Below are 24,435 nucleotides of genomic sequence, written 5' to 3' on the forward strand. Positions count from 1 at the left end.
AATTTTCCCAAATTAGTCTAGAGATTCAGAGTCCCAGTCAATATCTCAATGGAATTTTTTGTAGAAATTGACAAGTTGATGCCCAAATTCATATGGAAATGCAAAGAAAAGAGTTGCAATGAAGAAACAAAGTTGGAAGACCTATATTACCTGATTTCAAGAATTGTTATAAAGCAACAGTAATCAAAACAGTGTGGTATTGGCATAAAAGCTAGACTAAGGAATCAATGGAACAGAATAGAGGCCAGAAATAACCCCACACATATATAAACAATTGATTTTTTACAAAGTTTACAAGAAATGGTGCTGGAACATATATATATATATATATATATATATATTGCAAAACAAATATATATTGCAAAACAAAACAAAACGTCTTGAATCTATACCTCTCATCATCTACAAAAATTAACTCAAAATGGTTCCTACTCCTAAACGTAAAACTTAGAACTACAAAACTTATAGCGGAAGGGGGAAATTTTCTGTGACCTTGGGTTAGGTAAAGATTTTTTAGCTATGACAACAAAAACACAATACACAAAAGAAAAAATTTATAATTTGGACTTTATCAAAATTAAAAACTCATGCTCTTCAAAAACACTCTTAAGAGAATGAAAAGACAAGCCACGGACTGGGAAAAATTTTCTGCAAAATATTTATCTGATTTTTATCCATAGTATATAAAGAACTCCCACAACTCAGAAATTAAAAAACAACCCTATAAAAAGGGAGGGGTGAACAAACACTTCCCCCCCCCCAAAAATATAGATGGCAAATAAGCACATGAAAAGTTGTTCAACATCATTAGTCATTAGGGACATGCAAATTAAAACCATAATGAGATACCACTACACATCTATTAGAATGGCTAACATTAAAAACAGAGATCATTCTCATGCCGATGAGAATGTAGAGGAATTACAACTCTCACACTCTGCTGGTGGGAAACATAAAATGGTACAACCACTTTGGAAAATAGGCGACTACTTATGAAGTTAAACATATACTTACCATACACATACACATATACATATACAACCATTCTACTCCTACTTATTTTAGCCAAGAGAAATGAAAGCACTTGTCCATATAAGGACTTGTACATAAATGTTTATAAAGCTTTATTTATAATAGACAAAAACCGGAAAGAACCCAAATGTCTATCAAGAGATGAAGGCATATTTTGCTATATTCATACAATGGAATACGACTCAGCAATAAAAAGAAATGAACTATTAATACATGTAACAAAGTGGATAACACAAAAAAATTATGCTGAGCAAAAGAAGCTAGACAAAAGAAAAAGCACATACTGTATCATCCCATTTATATAAAACTCTAGAAAATGCAAACAAATCTATGATGACATAAAGCAGATCAACTGTTGCCTGAGGATGGAGGTAAGGGGAGAGAGGGAGAGATTCCGGGGGGGCATGAGAAAACTTTTGGGAATGAAGGATATGTTCACTATCTCAACTGTGGTGATGGTTTCATCAGTGTATACATATGTCAAAACTTTTCAAATTGTATGTCTTATGCCTGTTTTATTGAATATCAATTATACCTCATAAAGTTAATTTAAAAATAAAGAATAAGGAAACATACTTCTAAATAGCCCATGTATTAAAAGAGAAATCATAACAAATTTAACAATCCTTGGAACTGATAATGAAAATATGAGATATAATAATGTGACATAGGGACTTGCCTGATGGTCCAGTGGTAAAGAATCTGCTTTCCAATGCAGGGGATGAGGGTTTGATCCCTGGTCGGGGAACTAAGATCCCACATGCCGCGGGGCAACTAAGCCCCCGCGACACAACTACTGAGTTTGTGCACCTCAAGGAGAGAGCCCACGTGCCACAAACTACAGAGCTCCTGAGCCCTGGAGCCCACCTGCCACAACTAGAGAGAGAAAACCCGCATGCCACAACTAGAGAGAAGCCCGTGCGCTGCAACGAAGAGCCCACATGCTTCAACAAAAAGATTCTGCATGCCTCAACGAAGATCCTGCATGCTGCAACTAAGACTCAACGCAGCCAAAAAAATAAATAAAAAATAATGTGACATAGAGGAAACATAGTATTTTAAGGAAATGTCATAGCCTTAAATGACTATTAGTAAAGAAGGTCAACAATTAATGAGCTAAACCACCAACTTAAGAAATTAAAAAAGAAAAACAAAATAAACCCAAAGAACTAAGAAGGGAGATGATAAAGATAAATGTAAAATTAATGTAATGTGAAACAAACATTAGAAAAAGATTGATAAAGCTGTCAGTTTTTAGAAGACACAAATAAAAGTAAAAATTGCTAGCAAAACTCACCAAGGAGAAAGATATGATACAAACAATTAATATCAGAAATGGAAAAGGTTCACAGCTAAAGATACAGCAGAGGGACTTCCCTGGTGATCTAGGGGTTAAGAATCCACCTTCCAATGCAGGGGACGCAGGTTCGAACCCTGGTTGGGGAACTAGGATCCCATCTGCCTCAGGGCAACTAAGCCCACGCACTGCAACTACTGAGTCCACGTGCTCTGGAGCCCGCACACCACAACTAGAGAGCCCACATGCCACAACTACTGAGCCCACGTGTTCTGGAGCCCACGCAACACAACTAGAAAGCCCGCACAACGCAACTAGTGAGCCTGCACAGCATAACTAGAGAGAAGCCAGCAAGCCACAATGAAGAGCACACGTGCTGCAACTAAGACCCGATGCAGCCAAATAAATAAATATTTTTTAAAAAGATACAGCAGAGATCAAAAAGATAAGAGAACATTATGAACGACTTTATGGAAACAAATTTGAAAACTTAGGCACATTGTACAAATTTCTTTAAAAATGTAACTCATGAAAATAGAGTAAAAAAGAAATAAAAGGCCTAAATAGTCCTATGACTGTTAAAATATGAATAAATGACTTAAAAATCCTCTCCTCCTCAACCCCACAAACTAAAACCAAATTGTAACAAATTTTCAAGGAACAAATCATTACAAACTAATACAGATTCATTCAGCAAATAGTAAAAGAAAGAACATGCCCTGTCTAATTATTTAAGGGTCTTATACCACAGACTGTCAAAATCATAGTAGGACATTGTAAGAAAAGAAAATTACAAGCCAATCGTGTTGAACATAAATGCAAAAATCCTAAATACTATTAACAAAGCAAATCCTGTAGCATTTAAAGAAGATAGTAAATCATCATCAAGCTAGGTTTATACCAGGAGTAGCTCAGTATCAGAAAATCCATTAATGAAATTCAGTACATTAACAGTTTAAAGAAGAAAAGCCATATGATCAATTCAATACATGTAGAGAAAAACAACACATGAAATTCAACATCTGTTCATGAAAAAAACCCAAAAAACAAAAATTAAAAAACTCTCATACCAACCATTTTTAACTTGATCAAGTATAGCTACCAAATAGCTACAATTAGCAACATTTTAAATGGTGAAACACTGGAAGCATTTTCTTTAAAATAAAAAACAAGCCAAGACTGCCCATTATCACTCCTTATTTTTTCAAGGTTGTACTTGAGGTTCTAGTCAGTGCAGTAATGTAAGAAAAATAAATAAAATGCAAAAGAATTGGATAGGAAAAACAAGTCATTTTTTACATGTCTGTCTCTATAGAAAAAACAAAACAAAAGAAATCTAAAGACAAATATCTACATGCAAATATCAATCGTATTTCTTTATACTATCAACAAAGACTTAGAAAACATAGCAAAAGATATAATTTACAATAACAACAAAATATAAATTGTACCTAGAAATAAGCTACCCATACAACTGAATGGTTCATTCCCTCACCTCTTCAAGTCCTTCCTCAAACTCCATCTTCTTAATTTGGCCTACTGTGACCACTCCATTTAAAACCACACCTCCCCCACCCCCAAATTCCAGATCAGTTTTATTTTTCTCTATTTTTTCCCACCTAACACCTTCTAACATACTTATAATTACTGTTTATTGCCCATCTCCCCAATGTCTTCTCTGTCCATGAATATGGATATTTTTTTCTGCTTTGTTTACTGTGGTATTCCTAGAACCTAGAACAGTGCCTGGTACATAGTAGATGCTCAATAAATATTTACTGAATGAGTGAATGAATGAAAGCAATAAGTGTATGTAGACTTTACTGAGAAAATTATAAACCTTTATTGAAAGGCTTTAAAGAAGATCTATATAAATGGAGAGATAAACCATATTCATGGATAGGAAGACTCAGTAGCATAAAGATGTGAATTCTCCTCCAAATTGATGTATAAGTTAACTGTACAAAACCCCCAGAGATATATGTGTGTGTGTGTGTGTGTGTGTGTGTGTGTGTGTGTTGGTGTGGAACTTTCTACATGGATTCTAAAATTTATATGGAAGCACAAAAGGCCAAAATAGTCAGTTCTTCCCTGAAGAACAAGAGAAGATGGGAACCTTATCCTACACGCTTGTCTGTATTATTTTTATATAGATATAGTGATTCAAACAATGCCATGTTAGCACAGAGATTATCAAATAGATCAAGAGAATAAAACACAAGAGTCTAGAATCGGACACACAAATAGAAGGAAACTTGATTTAGGACATAGGTGGCACTGAAGCTCAGTAAGAAAGGATGAGTTATTTAATAAATGATACTAGAATAATTAGTGATTCATAAACAAAAATAATTACATTGATACCTTAATTCACACCATGCCCCCAAATTAGCTCCACATGGATTACTAACCTAAATGTACAAGGAAAAACTGTGAAATCTTTAGAAGAAAATATAGGAGAATATCTTTATGACTCAGCATAGAGAAAGGTTTCTTAAACAAAATGCAGAATGAAATCCACGAGGAAAATATTGATAAATGCAACTACACTGAGTTACTTGATATACACTTCCCTGACAAAGGATCAGTATCTAGGATCTAAAAAGAATCATTAAAATCAATTATAATTCCTGGTGATTTCAGTATCAATGTAAACAGATAATTCTTCCACACATTCTTCTCTCCATTCCTTGAGTATCTCTCCTCCAATGACCTTCTCTCTACCCTCCCTTGGCCACACATTACCAATAAACGGAATTTCCGAATAATCCTACCTACAGACAACCCACTCCCTAACCACCAGCTCCAACCCCTTCTAGTACCTCAACTCTAGTAATTCTTGGCCCCATCAAAACCTATGTTCCATTCATCCTGCCTTCTCTTCACTCTCCCATAGTCCTCTCCTTTCTGAGCTTAAATTCCTTGTTCCATTTTTGTAAACACCCCTTGCTTACACTTTTCACTCTCTTGCCCTCTCATGTTTCATCGTATTCACATAGCAAACCCCTAACTCTGGCTATATGCAACCACTCAGCTGTTCTGCACCTGCACTTGTACAGCTCAGCAGGACTGGGGAAATTGCTCACTTTTAATTTATGACCACAGGTAATTCCCTGATGGTCCAGTGGTTAGGACTCGGTGCTTTCACTGCCATGGCCCCAGGTTCAATCTCTGGTTGGGGAACTAAGATCCCCGCGAGCCACGTGGCGTGGCCCCAAAAACATAAATTTTAAAAATAAATAAATTTATGACCACAGATCTTAGGTGGGCCCTTAGTGCCACTTGGCAATCACAGAATATTTCCATCGTCCATTCACTCTCTTGGACAACTGTTTCATGCCCTAGTGTCTCCCTCTCCATCCTCATCCTCAACTGTTGACCTTGCTTCCTATTTCACTGAGAAAACAAAGCAATCAGAAAAGAACATCCGTAAGCTCCTATGTTGGATATTCCCATTTACCCATGTCCAGGTTCTCTATCTTCCCTGCTGCCTCCATGGATAACGTCTGTGCTCTCAGCTAAAGCCAGTCCTCCACGTGTGCAGGAGAAACCCTGCCCTTCGCTGATTAGAGGACATTGCTTCAGCCATTCTCCCTTCTAACACTTGCATCATAATTTTCCATTTCCTACTGGGTTTTTGTCATCAGCATCTGAACAAGCTATATCTTTTTCTTGGCCTTACACTGTGCTCCTATCACCACCCTGTTCCATCCTGTTTCTTTGATCCCTTTAGGGTGAAAGTCCAGAGTTCCTTTAGTCACTGTCTCTAATCTCTCTTCTCCCATTCTCTCTTAGACATACTCCTATCAGAATTCTGCCCCTTTTGCCACTGAAATGGCTCCTGTTGAGGTCACCAATGTCCCCCACATTGCTAAATCTAATGATTAACCCTTAGTCTTTTTATCATATCCATGAGCAGCATTTGATGCAGTTGACTACTGCCTCCTTTTGGGATAATTTTTCTATCTAGGCTTCTGGGACTCCACTCCCCTGATTTTCCTTCTACTTTACTGGCAGCTGCTTCTCATTTTCCTTTGCTGGTTACACATCTCCATGACCTCTCAATATTGGACACCTCAGAATGCAGTTCTCGGACCTCTCATGTTTTCTTACAACACTCGTTCCCTCAATGATTTCATTCATTCAAATCTACATCTGTAGCCTGGACCTTCCCCTCGAGAGCCACACTCATGTGTTCAGCTCTTTTTCAACATCTCCACCTGGAGGTTTAGCAAGAACCTTAAATGTCATATGTCTCTCCTTCCATAACAAATCCTGTCAGTTCTGCCTATGAAGTGTATCCAGAATCCAACCACTTCTTACAAACTTCTCTATAACATCCCTTCTGTTGCAGCCTCCATCATCTCTCCTGGATTATTGTCATGGTTTCCTAACTCATCTCCCTGTCTCCACCCTTGCTTCCTGCGGGTCATCTTCAACACAGGAGCTAGAGTTAAAAACTTGTCAAAACATAAATCAGGTCATATCATTCTTCTCAAACACCCCCACTGGCTTCCATGTCATCCAGAATAAAAGTCAAAGTCCTTACAGTGGTTTACAAGAATGGCCTACATGCAACCTACAAGGCCCTGCATGGTCTGGCCTTCCTCCTGCCCCACCCATTGTATCTCTGACATCTTCATCTCCTACTGTCCCCCTCATTCCAGTCACGTGGGCCTTCTTGCTGTTCCTAAAACACAACAAGTACACTCTTGCCAAGAACATTCTTCTCCCAGATTCATACTTGGCTCGCTCCTTTATTTCCTTCAGGTCTTGGCTCAAATGTCATAGTTTCAGTGAGGTCTTCCTTAAATACTCTAAAATTGCAGTAGCCCCTTCCTGGGCACTCTCTGATCTTTCCTGATGGCTTTCTTTTTCTCCTTAGCTGTTATTACCATCTAACATGCTGTACATTTTATTCAGTTAGTTTATGTCTATCTCTCCTACTAGATTGTAAGCCCATCGACACAAGACTTTTTGTCTGCGTTGGTCACTGCTTAATCCACAGCATATAGAAGAGACCCTGGCACAGGGTCCATATTAACAGTAGATGTTAACATTTAACAATAGATGTTAAAAAATTATTTGTTGAATGAATAAACAACATACTAATCGGCCAGAATACGGCAACAGGCATTCTCAAAATAGCTGGTACGAATATCAATTGGTATAATCTCCACAGAGGACAAATTGGCAGTAACTATCAAAAGTACAAATGCACATCTCCTTTGACCCAGAAATTCTGCTTCTAGTAATTTCCTTTATATAAATTCACACATGTGCTAAGTGACACATGGACAAAGTAATTCACGACAGCATATTTTATCCCTGAAAAAGAATGAAAACAGCCAAAATGTCCAGCAATAGAGACTAAAGAAATTATAGTTCATCCATACAATGGAATATTTTGCAGTAGAAAAAAGAATAAGGAGACTGCTTGTGTCTGCATTTTCTTGCACAGACTATCTCAGGAAGGATACCCATGAAACTGGTGATAATGCTTGCTTATTTGGAGGGCAACGGATGAGTCAGCAGCAGCGGTAGGAGACTTTGCTGTCAACCCTCCTAAACTTGAATTTTAGTACATTGTGAATGGTTTAATGGTTTACTAAAAGGAGAACAAGGCAGGGTTTATGTTCCAATATGGAATGAGTTCTAAGATATATTGTTACAAATAAAAAGGTAAGTACGAAAGACTGTGTACAGTATGCTATACATAGGGGTGGGGCAGACATACTTTTCGTTATTTACTCTTTTATACTTTTCGAATTTTGTACCTTATATATGCATTTCCTATTCAAAAAGAAATAAAATAATTTTAAAAAATCATGGTGGGAGAATGCATTTTCATATGCATCACCTTGACAATCCTATGATTGAAGCTTGCTAAGTATTTCCCTATTTTTTAAACAAAGGAAACAGACGATCAGAGAAGTCAAGTCAAACAGCACAGAGGCACCAGGCACCAGGACTAGAGCCCGCTTCCCTGCCAGGCCCTCCCAGCCCCTCTAGCCCAGCAGCCTCTACCACCCTCCACCCCTGCCCTCTCCAGCTCCTTCCCTCAGGACACAAAACTCTTATGCCCAGCCCCAAGAAGGTCTGCCACCAGGGGCTTCAGTCAGGGGACTGTTTCTCTCTGCTCAGAGTCACCAACAGGGTGGTGGGTGCCCCCGCGCTCTGTGGCTGATCCCAGCCTACCCTGGCCTTGCAGCTGCCAGGCCCTCTTCCCCTGGTCTGTACCTGTCAATGATGACGGGGTCTGAGGGTGTCTCATTCCGGTTGCCACAGCTCTTCCGGTCACAGCACCGGCTGAAGGAAAGATGAGAAGGGAGGGAAGGAGGAAGGGGGTGAAGGAGAGGGAGATTACAGCACGTGGTGTGTGTGTGTGTGTGTGTGTGTGTGTGTGTGTGTGTGTGTGCGTGTGCGTGTGCGTGTGCGTGTGCGTGTGTGTGTGTGTGTGTGTGTGGCTCTGGGGTGAGGATGCTGATGTCCTGTCTCTGAGTATGGAATCCCTGGGCCAGAGGGGCTCACTCTCAGGGGCCTGGGGGAGACAGGCAGTGAGGGTCCTACACAGGGACCTGGAGAGCCCTTATACCTGGGGTTAAGGATGGCCAAGAAACCCTTGTCCCAAAGGCATGCTGCTCCTGGAGGATCCAGGAAAGGGCAGGCTGCTGACCACCTACTCTCTCTGTACACTTTTTATACAAGTAGAAAAGAGCTCCAATTGTAAGCATGAACCTCATGAATTATCACAAAGAGAGCCCACCCATGTAACCAGCACCCATACCAAGAAATACCATGTGACTAGCGCCCCAGAAGCCCCCTCATGCCTCTTCCTGGTCACTGCCCTTCCCAAGGGTAGCCACTGTCCCAACCAGATTTTTGAACACTATTTTCTTTTCCATGTATGAAGAGCTGCCTCTGAGGACCCTTCCTGACTGACATCTCCTGGTGAGCCCTTGCCTAGAAATGCCAAGCTCTGGGGTAATGGGGAAGGGGAGTCTAGCACTGTGTTCCCTCTTCCCCATCCTGCCTGCCCAGGGGGTGCCCTTAAGTTCACATAAGAGGCAGCAAAGTTTCCTCCTCCAGCTTCTGAGCTAACCCAGGAGGCCCAGGCCCTGCCCCCATCTCCCAGGGAGCCCTCCCCAGAGCTTTATTAGTTAAGCTTCCCGGTAGTAGCAGGAGGCCTCTCTTACAAAAACACTCGGAGAAGCCACATAAACAGGCCCGGCTAATGGGTCCTCAAGGACCCTCTCCTCAGCCAGCTCTGTGCCCAGGGGCCTCACTCTTCCCTCATCACCCCCCAACCCCAGGCTTCCCTGGGGATCAGTGGGGAGGGGGTTGGTGGCAGTGGCAGGGGTCGGGGCAAGAGGCCAGGGGCAGGTGACCTAGCCCTTCTCACCTGCACATGATCTCGTGGGTGAGTAGCACGCGGCACATTTCGGGGTTCTTGTCCTGCCCCTCGTAGATGATGGCCTGGGGAAGGGGAAGTGCGCAGGCTGGAGGGGAAGGAGGCTCCTCTCAAGGCCAGGTGGAAGGGCAGCTGGGCCCCGCTCCCGGGGAAGAGTACGCCCTCCAACTCTCTCTGGGAGCCCAGGAATGCAAAGAGGGAGCTGGGAACCTGGCTTCCCAAACCAGTACCACTATCAGAATGGGCAAGAGTGGCATGAGGTCTACAGATTCTGTCTGTCCACAGGCAGCTCTTTCCGGAGCCAGCTCTGCTCAGGGGCAGGGAGGTCCCCAGATCACCATGACCAAGGTCAGGCTGCCGGGAGGGCAGACACACTCCAACCTCCGCGGTTCTCACAAGCATTGTCCCTCCAGGCTGTCCCGCTGGCTCCTTGGCCCCTCTCCCCACCCCTATCACCTCCGCAGGCCAGGCCAGTGGCTCCCTCTTGGACTGCTGGATCAGCCACCCCCCCACCCCCCCACCCCCAGCCAGTCCCCCAGCCTCTCCTCCGCCCTGAAGCAAGGAGTGAGCTGCCCAAACCACACATTTGGCTTCCACCTTATAACCTCTGTGCCACGCAGCCATCCCTTATTTGTGGGTCCCTCTCTCTCCGGACGTTCTCCAACCCCTTCCACACTTGTTGACCATGCAATCCCACTTTGCCACTGCCTGGTCCGCCTCCCACACCATGGCGACCACAGGCTTCCTAGAAACACACCACTTCTTACTCTGCCCTGGGATTCGGTGGGGGCTGCTGGAAGACTGTCTGTGTGGGAAAGCCCAAGTCTCCACCTCAAGTTGCAGGCCACTGATTTTCACATCTGAGACTCAGCCCTGCTCCTTTACCAGCGCACACAACCTCTCTGAAAAGCCTGAGGCTTGGGGCCCTGTGGCTGCACAGTCCGTCAGGGCTGACTCAGGTTTCAGTTGCCCTGAGCTCCTCATGCTGGTCCCTGAGCCTCCTTCTCTTGTCTTTTCAAGTCAGCAAGGTACTGAGGGCCTGCAGTGGAAGCTCTGGGGCCCCACTCAGTCCCCGCTCCTGGACCAGTGCACCCATCCCCCAGCTGTGGGTAGCATTAGCTGCTAAGGGCTTTCTCTTGAGAACTGCTCTCAGCAGACAGGAGCTTGCTTCCCCTGGAAATGTCTGGAAGGTTACACTCTCCCCTTGGGAGTGGTCCCAGCCAGTAACTGACCAATACAGGGGACAGAATCCTGGCCTCCTTGCCTCAAGGGGGAACAACTCTGGTGCCATTCCTTCTCCAGGGCTCCTCGTGGATCAGGCTGAGGCTAGACTCCAGCTGAGACCACATCCTTGCTGAGCATCCCCTGCCCTGTCCTGCTTCTCCTCCCTCCCCTTCTAAGAGCTTCTTCCTTCCTCCCCTATAAACCATATGTACCTGAATCCCCATCTAGGCTGAACTTCTAGATAACAGGACCTAAGACAAAGTCGTTGAACAAATATTGTCTTTTTCTTGTCTAGAGGGCAAAAGCTACACATCCTCCTCCTGTGGACAGTGCTGAGAACTGTGGACAGCTAGACTGGTGAGGATGAAGGGCATAGGGGAAGTGGGGGCAGGGACAAGGATGCTTGCTCAGACCACAGGGAGATGGGGGTCAGAGAAGGGGCTGGACAGGCCTGAGCATCCCCTGGGCTGGCTCACCTGCTTGGACACGGAGTCGATGAGACGCACATAGAGGTCCTGTTCTGTCCGAAGTCCTAAGGGTGGAAAGGCAGAGAGGGCTTGCTATTTGGGGAGCCCCTGTGGCTTCTGATGACTGAACACACTCCACACCTTTCCCCGCTGAAGCCAGGCCCCCTCCACCCTGACAGTGGGGCACCAAGTGTCACATGGTGCTGTGGTACCCAGTGGGCAGTGGGCCTCGCTCACCGTTGTTATATACCAGCCGGAGGCGATAATGGATCCCATTGTTTGTCTTTTCAGCCCCGGGCTCCTGCAGGGACAAGATACGGAAGATGCATGGTGCTCCCGGGGATCCTCCAGCCACCGCCCTCCCCCCGACTCCCTTCCCACCCAAACTTCCTCCCTACCCCCCTCCCTCCCATCCATTCACCACCCCCTTCTCCACTTCTCCACCACCTATCCATCATCTGCTCCAGTGGGAGGGGGTTCCCTGAAACCCTCCCCAGCCCCCCACCCTGTTCCTTCCCAGCGAGCCCATGAGCCTCTCACTCGGTCCTTCTCCACAAAGTCGATGAAAGCTGTACGCTCCACCTCCACCGGCTGCCCCTGCCGGTCATACATGGCCAGCACGAAGTGGAAGAAGTTGGATTTCCTGAGGTTGGAGGGGGGCTGCTTCTCAAAATGTGCTCGTGCCAGGCCCACGCCACTGTGGGGAGGAAAGTTGCTGGGAAACCACTGGAAGTGCCCTCCAGAGAGGAAGACCCCGTCACCTCTGACCAGGTAGGTGGGCTGGCCAAGACTTGGCTCTGATGTGTCAAGAGTTTGGGCAAGAAATTGGATGGGCCCATTCCACCCTTGCCAGGGCCATCTCAGTTCTAGAACAGGCCTCCGAGCCCTGAGGTTACCCCAGCCTGCTCCTATGGGAATAAGCAGCACAAGCACAGGTGACAACAGAGGCATCCCGGGCAGACTCCTTCCCAGACTTTTCCCTGGGCCTCACATTTTGGAAGGCTGATCTCTAAAACCAAATGAACAAGCAACCCATCTTACTGACCACAGGCTCCTGTGACTGCCCTTTAGGGCCTCAAGCGGAAGCTGGGAGGTTTTGGAATGAATATCCCACTGTACCCCAGCTCCTGGCTATGTGCATGAGCCTACGGTATTGCCTGGGAGATGATGAAGTCCATCAGACTCTCAAGAGACATTGAACTGGCTCAGGGCCACTAGTCTGGCCAGCCTGGATGCTGAGCTATGGCTGAAGGTGGGAATGTCCTCCCTAGGTATAGGGGGACCTGCCTCCATGCTTGGAGGAAGACACCACTGGCTCCCTTGGGCAGAAGGATCTTCTGGTCTGGCCTTGCTTTCTCCTGGCTCATCAGAAACCAGTCCCAGAAGCAAAGCCAGGGTGAGAGCAGGAGGAGGAGAAGAACCAAGGCCCTGTTCACCAAATATTTCCTGAACCCCAATGATGTACCAAGCGCTGGCCACATGGCACCACATGGGGCCAGAGTGAAACACCTGGAAGGGGAGGGAAGACAGATACAGAGAGCTGCAACACAAGACAGAGTGGTGGGTGCCCCCTAAGAGATGTCACTATATAAAAAACCGTAAAAGCAAAGGAAAAACGATTAATTCTTTCTGTGTGTGATGAAGGGAAGACTTCACGGTGATGGTGGCCTTCCCCCTGGTCTTTGAGGAATGAATAGGAGCTCAACAGGGGCAGGAGGCAAAAGGGCAGAACTAACAGCATAAGAAATGGCTGTAGGTATGAGGGTTAGTGTCACTGGCCCACTTCAAAGACTGAAGTGAGGAGAGAAAGGGTTTTATTGGAAGTGCCAGACTATCCATGCAAACAAAAACCAGGCCATGGAGTTTAGACTTTCTTCTCTGGGCCAAGGTCTTCCAAAGTGTGTTCTTTAGCTCTCTCATGGCTCCAGATCCTCATTCTATGAAAGAGTGCTATACCCACAACTGCTGGGAAGTGCATACACAAGTGTGTGGGGGGCCCTGGGACACCCTCCAGGAATGGACCCTCCTTGACCCGCTCAGGCCAGTGGTCCCCATGCGGTAGCGAGTCTCCAGGATGGTTCCCCATGATCCCTGCCTCCTGGTAGTCAGGTCCTTATATAGTTTCCTCCCATACTGTATCAGGATTGGTCTGTGTGGCCAATAGAATATGGCACAAGCGATAGCATACAATTTCTAAGGTTAGGTCATACAAGACACGTGGCTTCTGCCTTGTTCACTCTATTGGATTAGTCACTCAGGGGGAAGCTGGCTGCTGTGTTGTGACGATACTCAAGCAGCCCTATGGAAGGTCCACGTGGAGAAGAACTGAGCCCTCCTGCCAACAGCCGGCACGAACTGATCAGCTGTGTGAAGCCTACCAGCCCCAGTCAAGCCTTCAGATCACTGAAGCCTCATAAGAAACCCTGAGCCAGAACTACCCAGCTACACTGCTCCCTGATTTCTAACTTTAAGAAACTGTGTGAGATAATGAATGTTGTTTTACGTTGCTGAGTTTGGGGGTGATTTTTTTTATGTGGCAACAGGTAACTAACACGCCATGCTTACTTGACTACAGAGCATTTTGGTGGAGGGATGTGGTATGGGAAGTATGACTAAAGGCCACCAGAAGGCTCTGCTCAGGCAGGGCTTAGAAGATGCTGTAAGCAAGGAGGGCACAGTGTGGTAGAAAAGTGAGAGGCTGCTTCAGGGATGCAGAGGTGAGGATGAGAATGGTGGAACTGTCTTGAGAGCCATTTAGACCAGAGTCCCATCATGGACATGCCACTGTGACAACATCTGCCATACTCATCACTACTTAATATTTTTCTTCGTATAATTTTAAATCAACTTGCTCTTACTTGGCTTCTTGCAAAGCCATAATATCTGAAATGTCATGGGCTTCAGAAGCTTGTTGTGTTTTTACTCATACAGATTACAGTAAATAAACAATAAAATGAAAACCGTTCCTCCTCTTGAAAGCCTGCTCGGGAGTCTCAGTCGTCCATGTAAAATGCTAATTTTGGGGGCAGAAGTGACGGGTCTTGCTTGTTCCTGATCAAGATGAGGAGGGGGCCACCAACACCTTCTCTTCCCCACCAAAGGTTATTTCTACACGTTCCTTGCTCCAGGATCATCCTCCTCCCTCCTTCCTCGGTATCCCTCTCTTCTCCTCAGCCTCAGGCTTACAGTCCAAAGTCCAGGCCTTGACCCTCCCGCTTCCCACTTGCCAAGAGGCAGGGAAGCCTGAAGACAGCTTTGATCACAGCAGGTCCCTGATTACTGTTGATGAATATGCTAATGAGGCAGCAACCCTGACTCCTCCCTCCAGCCCCCAGGACCAGCTTAGGGGCAGTGAGGCTCCCCAGGGACAGGACCACGTGGGGGTAGATAAGGTCAGAAGGAGATGGGCTGTGGGGCCATCCCAGATCACTCTGCCCTTTACTCTGTCATCTAGCCCAGGAAAGGTGCCTGGAAGGCTCTCAGACAGTGAGGAAAGAGCGTATAGAGAAAGAAAGAGGCCTTAACAGAGGAGGGGTGGAGGCTGAGCGAGCACACAATCCCCTGGACCCCTCAACATACCCTATCTACACAGACACTCCTGTACTTCCCAGGCCAAGAGTCAATCAATAATGCTGAGCTTCCTCTCCCATCCATCCCTCTTGGCAAATACCGGTCAGTCCTGGGTCCTGGCTGCCTGGGGTTCCTACCAGGCTCCTAAGGACCAGACCTGGGAAGTCTGCCCTAAGCCCCAAGCCAAGCTCCCTTCACAGGGCCTGCCCTCTCAGCAGGAGGGGATTCCTAGGGAGAGTGGTTGGGGGGACCAGGGGAGGGGAAAGGGAGCAGGTACCCCTGCCTGGGGTCTGTGGACCAGTAGCCCGTGCTGCCAGCTGCAGGGCATCAAGGGGCTGCACTGTCCTACTCCACAGTGGGATCAAGCTCAATTCTACTTCCCTCGAGGCAGCCCAGCATCAGCCTCCATTCTCCACCTTGCTTAGTGGGTCTGAGGCACAATCACACACATCCACGCAAAGCAATGGGACAGAGGCGGCTAGTTTATAGCTCTGGGACAGGGATCACTATCATGAATGACAGCGGAACAATATGACCCCAAGCAGACCAGGAGAGGATGGCAGAATAGGCAAGACCCCTGCTGGGCATGCCCAGGACTGCTCCTGGTCTGCGAATGTCTCCAGTTTACCCTGTTCATACCCCTGTGAGACAAGTGAGAAGACCAAGGTGAAATGGAAAAGGTTTGGTTTAAAGAAATTCTCAGGGCTTCCCTGGTGGCGTAGTGGTTGAGAGTCCACCTGCCGATGCAGGGGACATGGGTTTGTGCCCTGGTCCGGGAAGATCCCACATGCCGCGGAGCGGCTAGGCCCATAAGCCATGGCCGCTGAGCCAGCACGTCCGGAGCCTGTGCTCCGCAACGAGAGAGGCCACGACAGTGAGAGGCCCACATAATGCAAATAAATAAATAAATAAAATAAAATAAAATAAAGAAACCCTCATATTTCCTATGAACACAGAGAAGGACATGAGGATTAGAACAGCAGCTAGAGTGCCAGATGCAAGTCTGTCTGGACTTCTGGGTCCCCCAGGCACCTCCATGGCCTACCTGCCTGTGCAGTGGGTGACCAATCAGCATCCCTGAGCAGAGCTGCAAGCTGCAAAGGGAGAGGGTGCGGAGCGGGAGGGGGAGACTTCTGCTCTTCTCCCCTTGGGAAGAGCTGATGCTCTTGTAATGAGAAAGCAAACCAAGATTAAAGAACAGAAAGAAAGAGACACAGAAATATGCTCAAACAGCTCAGTAGACCAGGGCCGTGGAGAGGTCTGTGAGGCCTGCTGGGGCACACTGGGAGAAGACATGTGCTCCCACAGTACCTTAGAGGCAGAGATGTGGATGAAGGCCAAGGTCTCTGATTCTGTGGTCTCCAAAGTGGGGTGGCCCTTGCAGAGAAACTGCAAGGATGTTTATTGATAGGAATCCTTTATCTAGAAGAAGGGAGAGAGGCAGGAGAGCCCCAGAAGTCTAGAGAGGCAAGTGTTTTATCTGGGTTTCCCCAGAAGCAGACCCTGAGACAAGGATTCATATGTGAACACTTTATGTGGGAGGTGTCCAGGAAACCTTGGCGGGTATGGGGAGTGAGAGAGAGAAGGAAAGGCAGTCCCTAACAGGTGCATTATCCATGAGTAACCACTGTGGGCAGCTGCAGCTCAGCCGCCAGGGAGCTCTGGAAACAAGTCTAGAACATGTGTCAGCTAGTCAGAGGGCTGAGCAAGGGAGCTGGGGTCTTCATCGTCCAACTCCAGTCAGTCACTGGCTGAGGGCTTCTGGGGCGTCATCTCTCAGGTGCTTCTGGCCTGTTGTGCAGGTGGGTGGAGCAGGCTCTGGCCGTCTAAGAGTCTTAGGAGGCAGTTGCTGGCAGAGGAAGCAGACCCTTTCCCAAGGGTCCCCAGGGACATGGGTGGGGTAGCAACTCCCAGCCATCCAGAGGCCTGCGGTGTGGTGGAAGCCAGCAAAGCTACAGCCCAAGGGCCTGCTTGCAGCCTGGCAATATGCACGAGAACTGCCTCACCTGGTGCGTGTATTCCTGGAACCTATAATTCAGAAACGTCTCATTCACTTAGCGTGATTAGTGCACAAAGCGTGCCACATATACGCCTTTTCCAGGTAAATGCAGCTGAGTGATGAAAACAGCCACATTAACCACTTTTGTAAGACTCCCAAATGATTTACACATCTCCTTGCTTTCTTAAAAAGATTGTTTTCAACAAAATGTTCAAAACACTTTCCTATCAACTCCGGAGTGTGCTGAGGCGGTGGGGCATGTGCTCCTGTAAAGAGCACGGATGTGGGAGGAGAAAGTGCTCATCTTCATATTTCCACCAGGGCCCACTCACCCCCTTCCCATCTTTTGAAATAGCCCCCAAATTAAAGGAGACTGGGACAGAAAAGCTTCAGTGTGCACAGCTATTTTTTTGGTTGGAGGACATCCGAGCATGGGTGTGTGTGGGCTTCCCGAGTACTGTGCTGGGAATCCAGGTTGAAGGTGACACCAAGGGCAACCTGACCTTCACAGCCTGAGTCATTCAGGTAACCTGTGCTTCAGAGTACAGGGGGATGCATCTGGGGGCATCTGGGGGCTGCAGAGTTGTCTGGCTGCTATTGCTTGGCCACCCAGGAGTCCCTGGAGATGCTCCTTTTCGAGGCTGAGCAGGTTGCCCCAGGAACCTTCTTGCAGCAGCTGGACCTCGCCACAGCTGTCTAGGACAGACGACGCCTCCCTCACAGTCAGTCTCGGCTCTCGGGTCAGAAGGCCATTCATAAGTCTTTACATCCTTGATTAGGTACTTATTATAAGTGTTAGCAATTTAAAACAAGCATCTCAAATCCCACCGAGGACAATGGCCGAGACTGGAGCTTTGGCCTTCCCCCAGAGGCACCTTCAGGCCTTTGTCTCCCCTGCACCCCTCTGCCCTCTACTAAATGCTAGCTGTTGCCTGCCTTGGCAGCCCAAGGTTCCGAGCAGTGCCTTGGCTTGGGCCTGATCCATCTTGGAATCTGGGATGCTGGGGAAATGGGGAGAAGCCCTGTTGTTATCAGCAGTTGGGGGAGGCTCCTTTTTGATCCCCCCTCCACCCTGGAGGTGGAAGGAGTAAAAGTGTGTATTTCCTGCATCTCATCCTTTGTCTCAGATTTCCCTACTGTCTCTGCTAAATCTAGATCTTCTTTTCCCCATCCTAGCATGGTTGCGTAAGTCCCACCTTCCTCTCCTCTGCATCCTCTCTTCCTCCAAGCATCCTACTGGCCGTAGCTCTCCCTGCAGGCATCCTTTGGGTCCCTGGGACTGCTGATAATCATCAAGCTGGGCCTGGCATTCCTGACTCCAGCCAAGATCTATTGGCCTAGCCCAGAGCCTGGGAAGATAAAAGCAGAGGCTCACTGGGGTGCGACAGTGCAGGCAGGAGGACCTGGTGCCTAGAGGCAGCTGCCCAGAACCTGGGTTTAGAAGGGCCTGCCAGAGATGAGGCTTTGGGGCTGCTTCATATCCCCTGTCCCACTGCCCCAGCAGGGGCTCTGCTCACTTGCCCCAGGAAATTATCTCAGCCATCAGGTCCCTGGATGAGGGGGGAGGGGAGGATCTCACTAGCCAGCTTTCCCATGTTTCCTCTTGCTCTCAATTCTACCCAAAGACTGTCCACCCTCTTCTCTGTGCCCACCCCCCTCGCCACCCACCCACAGGCCTGCCTGCCAGGTCCCAGGCTGAGGAAGAGCTATTAATTATTAAAGCAAACAAAAGCATTTCCTAGCAGGGATGCTAGCCTGCTGCTGCTTACAGGAAATGCGGCCCCAGCTGGCTTCCCTCTCATGGCCCAGCTAGTGTTCTGGGACCAGCTCAAGGGGGAGGGCTAGCCTGGGTGCTCCAGGAGTCTCCCCAGGCTGGGAGTCACATCAGAAGGAGAGTAGAACTGCTTCTGTGCTGAGAGATAAAGTCCTGTTGGCCCAGGGTAGGCCAGGGATCCTTGTGCAGAGTTCCCCACCAGGAAGACCCTGCCAGCCTTCCCTCTTACCTCCAGTGTATGGTATGCAGCCTCTCTTTTCTCCCTACCCCTCTTGCGCTCAGAACTTTCCTTCCTGTTGGCAGGCCCTCCCTCACTGATCTTAGCAGGCTCTGGGCTTTCTCCTCCTTCTCCACCTTCTGAAAAACCCTGGCGCTGTAAAGCTGGGCAGCAGCAGCTGCTCCAGTACCTGGTTCCTGGGGTCAGGTAGATCACCAACGTGGACAGCGGAGCCCAACAAAAACGGACTTAGTAACCTTCTAACACGCACTCCTGCTTCCTGCAGCAGATACTCATTACCCCCTATTGACTGCTCGAGCCTGGTGCTGTGGACACGAGGATGAATGAGCCACCATCCATGCCCTAAAGGAAGGTGTAGGCTGGCAGGGCAAGGAAGCCCAGGACAGGCAGGGCACAGCTGACTCTGGCCTGTGAGAAGCATCCTTAGACAGCACTAAGAACTGCTCCCCTGGGCCGGATGGGAGGGCACAGAGAGAGAAGGTGCTGGGGGGAGGGTTCCAGAGGTTGTAAGATTTTATTCAGTGGGTGTGTGGGTGCTGGGAGCAGGGGAACTGTTTCAAGAGACATTGTTGGATGCCAAGAGTCATACAGAGGCTGAGAGGAAGCTTGGGATCAGACTGTGATGGGCCTTGAATGCTGAGTATCTGGGAGGAAGTGTGTGTGTGTGGGTCACTGAAGTTTTTAACTGGGGAGGGACACAATCAGAGAAGAGTTCTTTGGAAATGTTTCTTTGGCCCCTGGTGCATGACAGACGGTTTGCGGGGGCGGGGGCGAGGTGGGAGGTGGGACAGTGGGCTAGCAGGCTGAGGTGATACACTGGGGTTAACCTTCAAGCCAGGGAGGAAAGTCGTGGAGGGCAAGAGTGTGTGTCATGGTTACGAGCTGGCCGTGGGCACTGTGATTAGGAATAGGACCCAGAGGCACCGTCCAGAAGCCTTGACAAGCTGGCGGCTGTGGGGTGAAGGCAAAGAGCGCATCAAAGACAGCTGTCAGACCCCAAGCAACCTAGCAGGGAGTGTTCCAGAGCAAGTTCCTCCGAGACAGAGGGAGAGGAGCCTTCGGAGGTGGAAGAGGGGGGCGGGGCAGGGAAAGGAATTCCTGTCATTGTTGTTTTAGGATGAAAAGACCCAAACAGAGGACTGATGGAGGATCAAGAACCAACGGATGAGATGATGACATCTCAGGAAGAATGAGAAAGAAGTACCTCCCACCTGCTCCCATCAGCAGGAGGTGCCCAGAGGCAACCAAACGTGTGGGGGCTCCCAATCTGCGTCCTGAGACAGAGAAGCCTCTGGACTTGGAGATGAGCAGCCCAGGCCTGTAGAAATTCCTCTCTTCAAATTGGGGAGGCCTTCTGAGTCCTGGTGATGCGGCCCTGGGGACTCAGACTGGACACCTCAACCCCACTCAAGACCTCTTTCCCATATGCAGACAACAATCTCATGGGAAGAGCCTCATCGCCACACTTCCTGCACCCACACAGGCTACAAGGGCACTGCCTCCTTCCCATCGGCTTCCTGCTCATCAAACCTGCTGACAGGGACAGAGGGGAGTGTCAGAGAGAAGTAGGAACCTTAAACCATGAGGCCCCACTGGAAAACTTCGTCCTCTCTTACCAGGAGCTCTCACCACAAAGGCGGTGGTGGAGAAAAAGACAAAGAAATTGACCAACTCAAATTAAGTGAAAAACCAAAACCAAAAGAAAAACAAACAGGATACAGAATTGTATGTATAACACAGGAAAAAAATATGTTAATGGGAAGATGGGAAGGAAATACACTAAATTATTGACAGTAGCTATTTAGAGAGATGGGGTTTTGTTTTCTATTTTCATTTTTTTCCTAGAAAAGTTATGAGTAAAAATATGGATATTAATTCATAGGCAAGACCCTTTCTCTTCCTAAAAAGGTGAGCTCCAGAGAGAGGCCCTGGTGCTCCCTCTGGACAGTCATGAAAGCACAGGAATGCAGGAACACCATTCAGTTTGAACATGAAACAAGGTGTGTGTCTGTTAAGGGGTGAGGTTGGGGTTGGTGGTGGGGTGGTATCCCCTGAACAGGATTGGGGATGTGAATGTGTGGCTGGCATCCAGGTCTGGTCTGCCCTGGAAACCCCCCAGCAGAATCCCTTCCAGCTGCTGGACAATCAGCTGCTCAGACCTCTGGGAAGCCCAGCTCCCAAGTGTCCCATATGTCTGCAGAGGCAGCACCTCCCTAGTCCCAGGCACTGAGAACTCCAGGTAGGATGTCTAACCTCCCCTCCCCTTGCTCACAACTGGGGATACAAAAAGCCCAGGTGCTGTGGGGGGCTGGTCAACGAACCATTACGCTTCCTTTCCAAATCCAGGAGTCCATCCCCCACCCAGGCTCCCTGCCCAGACTCCTGAAAAGGAGTCAGAGGAGATGGGTGTGGGTGCTGGGTTCCCAGGGATCCCCTGCCTTGGGTAGGACCCACCAGAAAAACATCTGGAGGGACCTGAGCGGCCCTGACCCATCCTCAGCCCCAATCATTCCACCAAGCCGACTGCCCACCTCATCTCTTCCCCACCAGCCGCTTCTCCAGCTCCACACGTCCCCATCCTCCAACTCTGAGGGATGTGAGAAAGCAGAAAGGGGGCTGGGATTCGTGCCTTTCCTGGCCGAGATCTATGGAACTCGACAAGGAGGGGCACTTAACTGCCTGAGAAGGAGGGGTGAGCAGTTCCTTAACAGCTGGTGGCTGTGGGACTGCGGGCAGCCGGGAGACCTCCTCCTCTAGAGCCATGGACTGCTGGGCCAGCGAGCGGCAGTCAGAAATCAGAGCCGGGACATCCAGGAGTGGAGGCAGAAGCCCCGCCCCGGCCCGCCCCACATTCTCAGGAAGAAGCAGAGGCGCTCAGGGAGAGGTGGGCACAAGAGCTTGCCGGGACAGTGCAGAGTTGGGGCTCTCTCCAACCCCTCGCCCCAGCAGCTCAGCAAGCTGAGAGAAGGCGGCGCGGAGCCGTCCAACCCGAGCGCGCCCTGTCGCGTCCGAGCGCTTACCTCTGCGCCGCGGTGCTGGCGTCCAGGATGCCCGCGCCCTGCATCCAGGAGCGCACCGAGCCCAGGCCGGCGGGCAGCAGCGGCTCCTCCTTCAGGTTCAGCCCGCTGCGGGGCAGAGCGTCCTGCGCAGGAAACATAAGGGCGCGCAGTCGGTGGGCGCTCCCACAGCCGGGGATCCGGTCCCGCCGAGGCTGCGGGGCGTCTCAGCTCCGCCCGCCCGACGGCACCCGGCGCCTGCAGGAGCGCAGCGCAGCGCCAGTCCCGGCCGCTCAGTGCGCGCCAGCCTCCTGGGCGCTCCCTCGGAGAAAGCGGGTCCGCGAGCGCCGGCGCTGTCCCCTCCCCTCCCGGGGCGCGGGGCGGGGAGATGGAGGGATTTCCCCGCGGCCTGAGCGCCGGCGGGCTGACTGAGCGCGGGGCGGTGAGGGAGGGGAGCGGAGACGGCACCCGGTCCGAGCAGAGGCGCCCTAGAGGCGCGCTCTGGCGGCTGCCCAGGGCCGCGGTCGTCGGAGGGGGGGCCCAAGCACCCCTTGAACTGCCTCAGGCGAGGCGGGGGCGCGGGGCTGCCCGCCCTTTCCCCCTCGCCGCCCCCACCTCCCGCCCACCCGCCCGCGGCGCCGGCGCGGGACGCTGATTACCATCCAGGAGGAGGAGGCTGCGGGCGCGGAGCTCGGCGGCGGCGGCGGCGGCGGCGGCGGCGGCGGCGACTGCGGCGGTAGCGGCGGCAGGAGCAGCAGCAGCCGTGCGTCCCGAGGAAAGGCAGGGGCAGCGCCGGGCCAGCAGACGCCTCCGCCGCCGGCGCCCCGCGTGCTCCGGCGCCCTGGCCCTGCCGCAGCCCCGGGCGGCAGCACCTGGAGCAGCAGTAGCAGCAGCCCGGCCGACTCCCCCCTGGGCCCGGTTCCCGCGCCGCCCCGCCGCGGCCGCCGCCGCCCGCCGCTCCCCGGAGCCTGGCCGCGGGCCCGGGCCATCCCGCCGCCGCCGCCACCGCCGCCGCTCCCGGGGGAGCGGGAGCCGAAGGCAGGGAGAGCGGGCGGGAGGAGGGATGGCGGGAGCTGGCGGGCCCAGGGGACTGGGGGCCGGGGGAGGCGGGGGCGGGGCGGCGCGGCCGGCCGAGGGGCGGCCAGGGACGTGACATCATCGGGGGAGGAGCGGCCGGGCCCGGGCCGCCGCGGCGGGGCGGACCCTGGCGAGTCGGTCGCCGGGGCTGGGGGCTGCGGCCTGCCCGAGGCCGCGGGAAGGAATGGGAGGGACCAGCGTGGGCCCGGGAGGCCCGGGCAAAGAGCTGACTGGGCTGCGAGGCGGGGGAGCCCGGGCGAAGCCGGAGGAGCGAGCAGGGCCGCACTCAGAAACCTCCGCCGCCTCCGGGTCGCCACTGGACGAAGTCCCGGCTTCTTCTCCACTCATCTTCGTCTCCCAAGTACCCGCCGTACTCTCCACGCCGACGCCCGGTTCCTGCACTTGCCGCTCATTTTGACGCCTTCAGGCTTTTACTCTTGATGTTCTTTGCTCACCCCATTGGTCCTGTCCGCCTTCCCCTGACCTCGGTTTAACCTCAGCCTGGGTCTCAAACCTTTCTCCCTTAGGCTGGGCCCCAGACGCGCCGAGCGCAGTCCCTGCATCCCCCATCCCTAGTCCAGTCCGTGGCTTGTCTAAAAACTAAAGCATTTTCGTTTCCAACCTGTGCCTTTCAGACACTTCTTGGTTTTTGATGCAAGTTGGATACTGAGTTAGGACTCACTTCCTCTTGTTCCCCAGCCAGAGAATCTTCCTTCTCAGATTTCATTCCTCTTAGTTCCCGGGCCAGAAATCATCTCGCCCTTGACCCGAGGGCTGAGCCGTTTCTGACCCTCTCCCCACATTCTGGCTTGGTGTGTCCTGACCAGGCTTTGAACAAGCCCAGAATGAGTCCAGCACTTTCCTGCAGAACAGCATGGGGGTGGCCTACCCAGCCTGCTGCTTCATTTTCAGACACCCCTGGAATATCACTTTCCTGCCCCCATCCCATCCTCTGACTCCCATCCTCTTTTGGAGGGCCTCCAAGTGTGCAGTTAGTGGTCCACCCCACATGGACCCAAATGAAGGTCCCAGGGCCACTACTGGGCCTCCTACTACCCCAGATGCACCCCCACCTCCTTTTCTGACCTATGCCCCCCTCCCCATCACCTGCGGGGGCTGTCACTCCCACCCAGACTTCTCAAGGTCTCAGTTTTTACCCCAGGGATTATCAAAGGTAGTCTCTCCTTAAGGTGAATTCTTATACCAGTCTTTTTCTCCATCTCCTTATCTGACTCTAAATCCTTGCTCCTCCCAGTGTGGTCCCTGGACCAGCAGCTTCAGCATTAAGTGGGAGCTTGTCAGAAATGCAGAATCTTAGGCCCTGCCCAGACCTGCTAAATCAGAGCCGAC

At 50.3% G+C, this 24,435-nt stretch overlaps 1 protein-coding gene across 2 annotated transcripts in view; it reads right to left on the reverse strand.

The window, feature by feature from the left end:
* EBF4 (EBF family member 4) overlaps window positions 1-23,006 on the reverse strand; it is a gene marked incomplete at both ends in the record, with an annotated part of 54,191 nt that extends 31,185 nt beyond the window's left edge. The window contains 7 exons of one of the 2 annotated variants that reach the window (XM_082857073.1): window positions 8,570-8,638; window positions 9,732-9,805; window positions 11,441-11,496; window positions 11,669-11,732; window positions 11,972-12,128; window positions 22,033-22,154; window positions 22,668-23,006. In XM_082857073.1, coding sequence (XP_082713199.1) covers window positions 8,570-8,638; window positions 9,732-9,805; window positions 11,441-11,496; window positions 11,669-11,732; window positions 11,972-12,128; window positions 22,033-22,154; window positions 22,668-22,997 — 872 coding nt within the window. Of the gene's footprint in view, window positions 1-8,569; window positions 8,639-9,731; window positions 9,806-11,440; window positions 11,497-11,668; window positions 11,733-11,971; window positions 12,129-22,032; window positions 22,170-22,667 lie in introns of those variants that run through there. The other variant, XM_082857074.1, reaches the window with a different exon arrangement.
* Window positions 23,007-24,435: the final 1,429 nt, after the last annotated feature.

The sequence above is a fragment of the Leucopleurus acutus genome, assembly GCF_964270905.1.
Source record: "Leucopleurus acutus genome assembly, chromosome: 16".
NCBI classification, from domain to species: Eukaryota; Metazoa; Chordata; class Mammalia; order Artiodactyla; family Delphinidae; genus Leucopleurus; species Leucopleurus acutus.